The sequence below is a fragment of the Pongo pygmaeus genome, chromosome 18 (assembly GCF_028885625.2).
Source record: "Pongo pygmaeus isolate AG05252 chromosome 18, NHGRI_mPonPyg2-v2.0_pri, whole genome shotgun sequence".
NCBI classification, from domain to species: domain Eukaryota; kingdom Metazoa; phylum Chordata; class Mammalia; order Primates; family Hominidae; genus Pongo; species Pongo pygmaeus.
The window spans coordinates 45,788,160-45,799,840 of record NC_072391.2 but is presented as its reverse complement, the minus strand read 5'-3'; the positions used below and the strand labels follow the sequence as shown (position 1 = coordinate 45,799,840).

The 11,681-nt window shown below is 43.4% G+C and overlaps 1 protein-coding gene across 1 annotated transcript in view; it reads right to left on the bottom strand.

The window, feature by feature from the left end:
- Positions 1-726: 726 nt before the first annotated feature.
- LOC129015387 (uncharacterized) overlaps positions 727-11,681 on the bottom strand; it is a 131,612-nt gene continuing 120,657 nt past the window's right edge. The window contains exons 3-5 of the mRNA XM_063655020.1: positions 7,643-7,762; positions 4,728-4,810; positions 727-4,590 (exon numbers count right to left, since the gene is read on the bottom strand). Coding sequence (XP_063511090.1) covers positions 4,742-4,810; positions 7,643-7,762 — 189 coding nt within the window. The 3' untranslated portion in view covers positions 727-4,590; positions 4,728-4,741. The remainder of the gene's footprint in view (positions 4,591-4,727; positions 4,811-7,642; positions 7,763-11,681) is intronic.

Below are 11,681 nucleotides of genomic sequence, written 5' to 3'. Positions count from 1 at the left end.
CAGGAATCCAAGGAGTAACATTCACTTAAGAACAATTTGTATATGAATTCTGCAGTTTTGGTTTCATGGAGAACCGGGAAAGAACATATTCGAATTCTAATTTTCCATAAAGAACAGAATAAAGTTGTAAATTTTTCAAGAATAATAATTATTATTATTATTTACCCAGAGCCAAAGCAAAGAAACACTTCCTTTTTTCTTCATGTTAAACAGTTGTAATTTTTTTCTCTAGCACCCTCTCTATAGGTCAGCCCTTCAAGCATCCTGGCTCATGTAGAGTTTTCAGTTCCAACTCCCTGCTTCATTTAAACGGAAGACTGCATCTCTTATCCTCTAATTTGACCAAAAACTTAATTACCAGGTGTAATAATACACTAAACCTCTCATTCCACACTTCTTCCGGGGTAGCCACAGTATAAGCTCATATGCTTTTCCCTATGTTTTTCAGTTTCATTCCTTTTTCTGGCACCTGGTGATTTTCCTTTCTTTACTAAAGGATCCACCATGCATTTTGACTTTGTTGCTATAGTTTGGGTAGCATTTCTAAGGATATATAGCTGGAGAATTTTTAGATGACCCTAGTTTGCCATCAGGATGGAATTAGAAGTTCTTAGAGGGTTTTAAGCAGGGGAAAGATATCATTTGCTTTATGCTTTTAAAAATATTTCTGATGAATTCGGAGAAGCTGACTGAAGTGAATTGAGACTACTAAGCTTATATCTGAAATCAGTGTGAAAAAAAGTCATGATTTATTAGAAATGTCAACCAAGACACAGAAAACAGAGTGACAGTATGCACATCATATATCCTCTAACCCTGATTGGTCTCTCATTTTTCACTTGGAGAAACTGAGACACAGAAATTCAGTGACTTGCCTATAGTCTCTCAGCTGGGAGATGTATTCCAAAGGTATGCTTTTTAGTCATTTTATTCCACAGATTCTTCATTTTAATTGCACTATTGAGGTTGTCATGTTATAGTCTGGATTCAGATTCTCATTAATTAAACATTTCGAGGCACCATAGACTTTGCTCAGTACTGACAATAGAAAGATTAATAAGAAATGGCCCCTGCCCTTCAGGAGCTCATACTCCAGCAAGCTTTGAATAACTGAAACAGAAAATAAGGGCTACAGCTACTGAATATACATGGTGGTCTGGAAAAAAACAGAGAAGCACTTGCTTGGGGAGGTCAGAAAGGTGAAATTTAATCTATGCAAAATCTATTCTAGTTTGTTTGGTCGTACATCTAGTCCAGGAGTAGAATAAGATAATGTTCTATTTATAACTTTGTATTCATTCATGTCATTCCATAAATATTTACTTAAATATTTGCTGAGTTCTCTCCTCACATCAGGCTCCTCATGGCTAAAGCCAAGGAAGGATGACTAGGGAAAAGGGCCACTCATGGGGGGCTACAGGGCAAGTTCTCACACGATTATAGGCACTAGGCAAAGCAAGGCTGATAATAAAAATATATATAAGGATTGGAAATTTTGATTCACAACTACATCAGACCCCCAGAATTCTTGTGCACTTCCTCTTTCCCCTAGTAAAGCCTTATTTGGGGTAAAATACCTGTATCTAACATTTATATCTCAATGTGAATTTAAATTTCAACGTATAACTCTCTCAGAGGTCATTGCAGTTTACATTTTATAATAAATGTGATATTTTTCATATGCTTAAGATGTTTTTATATTAGAGAAAGTATAGATATTTGGGGAAGAGTAAAGGCTTTATCATGTCACTGCTCTACCTCCCATGCCTGTGCCCAACACCCAGAACATAGTTAATGTATACTTATTGTTTGGTGCTTTAGATACCTCCTGGGCCCCTCTTTAAAATCCTCTCAATCCCACCTCTATCTCCAGTTACAACTGAAGAAACTGCTTCCACCTAGGTTGTGACCATCTCTATGCTGGTGCAATCAGATCATGGGTCTCACTCTAGGTCTGCACTGAGTACCTCTCATTTCCTGCCCAGAGGTATCTGCTGCTCAGGGCAACCATTTGAATCTGCTCTGTGCTCAGCATACATTACTTAGAAATGCAACCAAGTCATCCTTGACCAATGGGGACCTGGAGCCAATGGATAAATGTTTCCCTCTTTGGTCCTTTGGACAAACAGTTCTCTGGTACTTTCCATAAATCTCCCCAAAAATTCCAAGCAGGACTTGTATCCATAGTGATAGTGGTAGTCCATATGGTAGTCCACAGTGCAGTCCACATGAACAATTGTCCATAGTAGTAGACAACATAATAATCCATGTTGCATTAGCTTTCCCTCCTTCCCTGATCACTCCCCTACCCTGTACTCTTGCTACCTAAGATCACATTCCCAGATAATCTTAAAAGGCAAGGCTTTGTCTCAGGCTCTGATTTCTGGGAAACTCAGGCTAAGACTGTTGGGTTTTGTTATTTTATCCTGCCCTTAAAATCCTTCAAATAGGCCAAAAGTTGCAGTTGTATCAGTGACTAATCTAAAAGTTCAGCTGGAGTACCAAAATGTCACTGTCACTTTTTTCAAGATACAGCCACTTAAAATTAGCTGGTCAAAGAATTAGAACTGACCCCAGAGACAAACCTGTACTTGCTCTTCAGAAAAAGTTTAAAGGTTCTTTCAAGCCATTTCCAAGTCTAATTTTCCAAGCTTTCTGATTGCAGATGTGTCTGGCAGCAAGACTGCCTGTGTCATTGTGCTTTTTTTCTTTTTTTTTTTTTGTCTTTTATTTTTGTTGTATCTAAAACATAGAGAAGTCAGCTCAGTGATACCATTTATCATGAAGCCAATATGAATAAAGCCACCCACATTACTATTAAGAGGGCCATACTTAGCTGGATATCGACCATCACCTCACGGAGGCTGGTCCATGTTAACAGGGCCAGAAAGAAGATATATTGAGGGTTGTGGGTTCTCAGCTACCCACTCCATGGAGGCTCACAGCCTGACTAGGTGATGATGGCCATCGAGCAGGGTGGAGGTGTGCTGCTTTCACTCATGCCTCCTCTACTTAATCAAATGCCCAACCCCTTGCATGTCACTGGCACCCTAACTCTAGTTAACACATCTAAGGAGGATTCACCATGTCACATCCAGCCTTTTCAAAACATGGTTAGGCTTGTAGGCTTCAGTTTGGTTGGCATTCTTCCAGAATCCTTGGAATCAAGAGTCAAGTTCTTGTGCAATTCTTCTGTGAAAGGCCACACAAAGTAGTAAAAGATGAGCAGTCCAAAATGTCTGCATTCCTGGGCTGGCTTGCTTGGGGTCAACTGGGCACCACCATCACTTTCTTCTAAGGCTGGAAGGGACATTTTCCAGAATCTCTTTTGCTGTATGGTTTCAGGTAAGTGTTTGCCAATGAATGGAATAGATGTGACTTGTGAATATCTTACATTCATAGCCCACAGAGTTCTGACCTATACAGCAACGTCTGGCTCAGACTTCTTGGGCCAGGCACAGTGGCTCATGCCTGTAATCCCAGCAATTTAGGAGGCCAATGCAGGTGAATTGCTTGAGCCTAGGAGTTTGAGACTGGCCTAGGCAACATAGTAAAACCCTTCCTCCATTTTCTAAAAAAAAAACATAACCTAATATACACTGAGAGGGATGGAGGGCATTAAATGATTGCCACCATCTGGGGTTACTCAAAAATATTCCTTGCTCCCCGGCCACCCACCATGGCCTGTTTCTTTTACTCTGAGTAGGTTTCTTAATTTGTGGGGGCTGCTACCAGAGCTTTTGACCTCTTCCTAGTTCAGGAGTCTCCCTATTGTGTCCCAGGGCTTTTAACATCAGTCGCAAGGCCCTATTCACCACTTCCTCCAGGAAACCTCCAGATCTTCATAGCAAGAGTTTCTGTTGGTTTGCTACCTAGTCCAGAATTTCTGAAATGTAAATGCAGATTAGAACACACAATTTGTAAGACACGATCCTGTCCTTCAGGGATTTCAGCCCTACATAAATGTTTGAGGTGATGGCTAGCCCAATTACCCCAATTTGTTCATCACACATTGTATGTAGGTATCAAAATATTACAGGTACCATCCAAATTGGTACAACTATTATTAATCAATTTAAAAAGAAAAATAAAAAGGAATGTTAACCCTTAAAAAGTTCAACAGTAAAGCAATAGACATCACCAGCAGGGTGGGATTCATTGTCAGAATCATTGTAAAGGCAGCCAGGGTTTTGACAGCTTAGAGGAAGGAGGGTGACTCTGGGCTGGGGTAACCATGTTGGTCTCTGGGATAAGGAAGAAAAGCTGCTTCAGGGCCTCTCTTCAGTGGCTTCTACTTCAGGCTGGTCCCATAGAAATTCCTCAGTAAGTATTTTCTGCAGGCACCAAATGTCTCCAGTGGAAATGTGCTCCTTGGAAAATTCAGTAGGTCAGTGGTTGTATGTTTTAGAACTTGCATTCATCTGCCAGTAACAGTGGCTTGTACAGCCTGGTGAGGTGGGCAGTCAAGGGTGAAGTCATCAGAGATCCAGGCTCCTGCCAACCCTCTTCTGCACAGTCCTTTGTACATGGTGTTCCTTCTCAAAGTTATCTCATGGTCTGGGATGACTGCTAGGGATCTAGACATCATGTCTGTGTCAAAGTGATGGAAGAAACAAAAAGAAAATGAGCCTAGTACATCTAGTTCAGGAGTAGAATAAGAAAATGGGCACAAAAGGCACATGCTGTCCATACATTTACTTCTCAAGGGGTTTTCTTTCGAGTCCCACCTGACAGCATCTGTTTATATCTCATTGGCCACCTCTAGCTGCAAGGGAGGCGGGAAATGTAGTGTAGCTAGGCACATTGCCATCTGAAATAAAACCAAAGTTTTGTTACTAAGAAAGAAGGAGGAAACGCATATTTGACAGGCAGTCAGGAGTCTCTGCCACAGTGGCTAAGAGTGTGGGCTCTGGAAGCAAACCTGGGCTCAGGACCTGACTCTGCCACTGAGTAGCTGAGTGACTTTGGGCAAGTTACTTAACCTTCCAGAGCCCAGCTGACCCATCTGTAAGACAGGAAGAGAAGCAAACCTGCCTCATGGGGTCACAGTAAGGATTACATGAGATGAGCACTTAGGGTGACCCACACAGCATTAGGCTTGTACTTAATGCCAGTGATCTCAGTACCTTTCACCATCTGGACTCAGCAAGTGACCTGCAATAGCTTTACTTTTCTCCTGGGACTGCCTTCACAGAAACTCTGCTGAATCTCCCTTTACCATCCCTTATTGACCTCACCAGCTAATCTCACCACTTCCTTGTCAATCCAGTCTGGCTCAGTCCGATTCAGTCCACTTCAAAACTTTAACCCATACCCTATGTAAGGTTCCTCCCTGCAATAGGCTGTCAGCGTCCCCTCTCCCCAGAATTCATGGTTCTAGGACATGCCATGAGCACCCAGGGCCTGAGGACTTACTTTCACATACTAGGTACACCAGATGCGGGAATGGGTGGCAGCTGCAGGAGCAACCCTCAGTGACAGAAGGTGGTTAGAAGATAAATATCCAGTTGCCCTTGAGTGGACAACTCTCAGGTGGATTGAGTTACATGACCCATGGCAGTAACCTGCTAAACATGGCACCTTTCCCTGGCTTCCTTCCCTGACTGACTGGATTCCCACTTCCCTATCCACACTTCCTGGGGTCGCCCCTCAGATAAACTCCTCACATTGGAATCCTTGACCTGGGCGGGCCTCTGCAGGAATCCAACCTGAGGAACCTCCCTGTCCTCTTGCTCAGGCCTAACCAGTGCTGAAAGACAGAATAGGCTACTCTCCTTTCTCCCCACATTCCTCTTCTGGGCTCTAGCTTCTGTTGTAGACAAATAGGGAAAGAGATGCAAAGTCTTTTCTCCTAACTGAAGCTGCTGTAAGTCTTCTTTTCCCCCTCAATCCTCTCCATAGGAATCTGAATATTGTCATTCTTTAGGGTTTCATGGGGAGGAGTCAGGAAGCCACTGCACTAGTCTCTAACATGGACAATGCCCTCCAGCTGACCTCTCCCAACCCACTCTCAGATTCCTACCCCTGAGCTCCCACTCTACAGTCTCTGGCTGGCAAGGCCCCTTACCTGCCAGGTGGTCTCCTTGGCTAAGTCCTGCTGCCAAGACCCAAGCCCACCTACATTCTGCAGCATCTCTGGGCCCATAGGAAGCATATGCTTGCCACACCGAATGGAGCAAAGTGCCTATACCATGACTACCTTCTCTCCCTCCCTGCTAGTGCGAACTGCTCCCACTGGCCTCCCACCTCCAGAGTTCTCTAGACAGAAGCTGGCTCCAGTCTCTCCATTGCTGTATATTCCCAAGCTCCTGAGGATACTGGCTGGGCTATCCAACGATTCTTGCATTGGCAACTCCAGAAGGGACCACAGGTTTTATCAAATCAGCAAGTGTCCTGTCGGGGAATGAGATGCCTGCCTCCCTTTCTTTATATAGAGTTTTCTTACGCCCTCTTGCAAGTACCAAGGGGGGAAACCCACTGTCAAAACAACACTTCGCCCCCACTAGACTGATCACTTGTGGCTCCTACAAATTTCTTCACATGGAGAAGGAGGGCAGGGTGGTGACGGCAGCAGAAGCATTTCTGTCACCTCTTAGTTGATCCTGGGGAATGAGTCTGGTTGCTCCCTTGCTGCTGTCTTTAGGCTGTGGAAGTTCTTAGTGCCTATTTTCCTGAGTGTGAGGCTTTAGCTAGAGTTCTGAGATAACAGGATAATGTTTCACAACTCTAGCTGTTGTGATGATTGTTATTGTTTCTTTCACAGCCATACTGAACATAGTTAAGGTGCTCCCCTTCCAGGCAGTCCTCCTAGCTTTTGCCCTTGTAGAAACACAGTCACTTCCTTCTTACCTTAGTGGCTCTACACTCTAATTCCTGACATTCCCCAGAGTCTCGCTCAGCTTCCAATCCTGAGATTCCCAACCTTGGATGGCATTTGAAATTTTCTGTAGCTTTTAGGGTCAGTCTGTCCAGAGGTGGAGTGTGTGTTTGTGTGTGTGTGTGTGTGCATATTTACGTATGTAGATAATCTCTAGAATCTGTAATGGGAAGGGTATTAGGTGATTGAGGGATGGGATGTAAGATTCACATTAATAATAATAGCTACCATGTCTATTACAACTTACTGTGAACCAAGCCCTATTCTAGGCACTTTATATACAATAATTTATTTCATTATTATAACAATTCTATGTGGTAAATGTTATCATTATGCTTATTTTACAGACTAGAAAGCTTTGTTTTCATTTTTACCTCAGGCTTGTCTTATCTATTTAAGTAAATAATAAGATGATGAACGAATGATAGGTGGATGGATGGATGGATAAGCAGACAGATTTAAGCTTCTCCAGGTGAACATAATTCACACCCCCAGTTGAAACCCTCTGCCCTGACGTTACCATCACCACCTCAACAAGTGCCAAGGCTTTCCAGAAGACTCATGCAGAAGGAACAGGAGGTATGAGAACCCCTTGGTGGTAAACTCTTCTCATGTGTGATTAAAGCTGAACTCCAAGAAACTCAGGTGCTAATGAGGCCTGGACTGGCTGCTAGAATTAGCACATTATTGCCTCTATCTCAATAAATCACCATCTCCCTGACAAATGGCTCAGGGATGCTATCTGTGAGTCACTCTGTACAATACCTGAAGAGGAGATGGGGCCACCAAACAGGGCTTGAAGGTGTCAGATAAGCTCACGTAGGTTTTAATGGGCCATGAGAGTCGGGTAGGAGAAGGCCCCGGCTTCAGCTGTAACTTGGTTTCCTAACAGGAATGAGAAGAGAAAACACTTCTGCATCAAGGTGACTTCACTCAATTGCAGCTGAAAACGAATGAGATCATGTTGGTAAATGCCTCTGAGTTCTTCAAAGAAAGTGAAAAACCCACCAGTTCACTGTGAATCCCAAGCCTGCAGGTGCATGCAAACTTTCCCCCTCCCATTTAGCCTTCCTTGCAGAGCCACCCCCAGAACCAAATGCATGAAGTCAGCAGATCTCTCTTCTCTCCTGGAAATAACCATCACTCACCTGAGTTAATGGGTAAAGTGAGGCTTCCTTTACTTCAAGGGCCACTAGGAATAGCTATGCGACCTCCAGCAGATGCATTGATATTTCTGGGACTGTTTGTCCATGTCTCTCTCTTCATCTGTCAGCCCCACATTCTTCTGCTTTGATCTAGTTCTGAGCAAGCTCTTTCATTGAGATGGTAAATGACTGCCTGAAGCACCAGGTCTCCATCTTAACCCCTACCCCCGAAATATCCTCATAGGGGAAAACCCTTCTCCCTTCTCGACTGTTTTCATAAAACTCCTTAGATGGCTTCTCATGGGCTGGCTTAGGTCATGCCTCCTAACCTGAACCTATCCACAAATAGAACGAAAATATCTAATTAGAACAATAAGCCAATCGTAGAGCCAATCCTAGAGCCCAGGAAGCAGGGTCTGCCCCAGCTAAATCACAAGAGCCAAGGAGGAAAGGAGATGAGTCCCTTAAGGAAATGCAGTGTGGATGCTGAGAAGATCCCAGAAACAGATGTCTAATTCAGATTCGTCCGACTCTGGTTCTGTAGGCTCAAGGTAAGATATAATTTATCTAATAAAAAGACCAGGGCAGGGTGACCCGAGGGGCTCTCATGAGTGAAGTGTAAAATCATAAAATGGTAGAGCTAAAAGAAACTTCAGTAATCTTCTCATCCCACCCCTCATCTTACTGGTGGGGAAGCTGAGCCCCAGGGAGCCCCCACAGGGAGCAGTGACAGAGCTGGGTCAGATTGCCACCCATGCCCCTGACTCCAGGCCCACAGGCCAGTGCTGGCACAGCCCAAGGGCAGAGGTGTGTGCCCTGCTCCCTGAATTCCCTGAGTGCATTTTTTAAAATTCTCTTAAAAACCTGAGAGTCAATATCCTATTGTACTACAGTTTTGCAAAATACTGCATTGGGAGAAACTGGATAAAGGGCATATGAGATCACTCTATTATTTCTTACAAATGCATGTGGATCCACAATTATCTCAATATAATGTCAATTTAAAAACTGTGAGAGGATTTTCAAAATGACCTAAAATGGTATATCCAGTCAAGACAGTGTTGTGATTGGCTCACAAACCACTTTACTCGAGCCTCACTTGAAAACAAAATAAACATCTCCCTACAGAAGACCAGAAGTGAACCGGTTGGGTGATGGACACCCTAAAAACCCTAATGTGGCCCAGCATGGTGGCTCACACCTGTAATCCCAGCACTTTGGGAGGCTGAGGCAGGTGGATCACTTAAGGTCATGAGTTCAAGACCAGCCTGGTCAATATGGTGAAACCCCATACCTACTAAAAATTTTAAAAAAGAAATAATTAGCTGGGCATGGTGGCATGTGACTGTAATCCCAATTACTCAGGAGGCTGAGACAGGAGAATAGTTTGAACCCAGGAGGCAGAGGTTGCAGTGAGCCGAAATCACGCCACTACACTCCAGCCTGGATGACAGAGTGAGACTCTGCCTAAATAAATAAATAAATGCCCTAATATGATCACTACGCAACCTATGTGTGAAACAAAATTGCACATGTATGCCACGCATTTGTACAAATAAAAAAACTGAATAATTTTTTTAAAAAGTGTTTCAGACATAGCTCTAAGGGATAGGATGAAGATGTTGTTAGAGCCATGGGTCTATTGTACTCTGCGTCTGGGTATGGGAGGTGACAGAGGTGTCCAGGAATGCAATCACCACATAACAACAGAAGGGTTTCAAACCAGCTCACGACATGAAACAGGGGCGGCATTAGACCCACTCATCCATGGTGGGTCACAATTCTACACTCATAAGGGCTGGTACAGATAACAAAATGCAGACAGAGTAGCTGGAGAAACAAGGGCAACCCACAGCCATCAGTTCAAACCAGGATATGTAATAACCAGGCAGGACAAGAGTTCAAAGCAGCCAATATAAGAGCTGGTTCTGAACTGTCCAACTTAGAAGAATGAACACAGAGAAGGAAAATGCACACGCTCACAGTTCACTTTCCTTCCCTCTCATTCTCGGCTATGTCCTGAGCCCTGGTTTCTGCTCTTCACCAAGTCGACGAAATTCATCCAAGACAGCCAGCATTTCTTCCCCCGAGAGGTTAAAGACAATGTAAGATTGTTTTCTCACTGCCTCTTCCTCTGAGAGATCCATTAGAAAAAGATGTGTTAAAAGGTCCTTGGCATTTTCAAATGGTGATTTTTTTTCTAGAAGTTAATTGCCACAACTTTCTGCCTCTGTGTGCACAAAAGACCCAGAATGTTCATTATGAAGGGAAGGGCATGAGCAACCACCCTCCAGAGCCTCCCAGCCCCAATGCCTCCTTAGATATTTCCATCTCTAAGGATTTGCTCCATTTGTATTGTGTGTCTCAAGTTCATTTGGCCATAAGGCATCCCTCTAAAGAACCAGGGCAAAAGTTTTTGTCCTCATCTGAAAAAATGAGCAAACACAAGAACAGAGAGGACAAGAACTTTCCCTGAGATCACACAGCCATCCAGAGCCCACATCAAGATTGGACTCCGGAGTCCTTTTCCCAGCATGATTTCCCCTATTCCTCAAAGCCTCCTTTTGACATTTCAAATATAGAATATTAGGGAGAAAGCTAAAATCCACTTCCCTCAAATTCTAGCTAAAGTGAAGAAAACCTCAACCTGTCAGCATGACATAATTAGAGGATACTTTGGTTTCCCACTACTTAGCACAGCTTCAAGACTCAGATAAAAAGTATGTTTAAAACAAAATTTTATGGACTATGAATTAGAAGTGACCTTGGGCATATTATGTAACTCCTTCATTTCTCAGGTAGGAAAACTGAGGTACAGCAGGGAGAAGGGATTTGTTTTAGCCTGTAGCAGTGCCTAGGGCTCAAAACTGTAACACCCAGCATTTACTGAACCCTCACTCCATGCCAGGCACTAAGCTAGGCAGTCGACATCTTCACCTGATTTAATTTTCACAACAACCTTGTGCAGTGAGCACTTTTAATTTCATCCCCATCTTACAGATGAGGACGGAGAAGCTGGGAGACATCAGGTAACTTACCAAAGTCCACACAGCTGGTGAGTGGCTACATCTAGAGTTGAGGCCAGATTGGGCTAACTTCCAAGGCTACTCTCAGGATTACATGATGCTCTCCTTACCCTAACCTGGCAATCAAATAGCTCCAGAAAGTGTATTGCATGAGACAGATTTCCCAGTGGCAATGCCCTGGCTCTACCACTTCCCACGCAGATAGCACTTAGCTACTTAATCACTCCTAAATGCAGTTTCTTCAACTGTGAAATGGGTATTATAACAGCAGCCATTTTGCAGTTATTATAAGGACTGAGAGAACCTATACAGATCACCTGGCCCAGTTCTTGGCCGTAGTAGGTACTATGTTGTTTGTTTTCTTGTTTCCTGATTAAAGGAAGAAAAAGAAAAAGAAAAAGTGTGTGTGTGTGTGTATGTGTGTGTATACATAGATATATCTTGCATACAGTAACTATTCTCCAAGATGACCCCCAATAATCCTTACCCCCGATGTTCACATCCTTGTGTATTCCTCTTCCAACCTGTACTAGAGTCTGTGTGACCCACAGAACACAGCAGAAGTGAAGTATTTTATTTCCAAGATCAGGTTATAAAAGACTGTGGCTTTGTCTTGATTGTTCTTTTGACCTA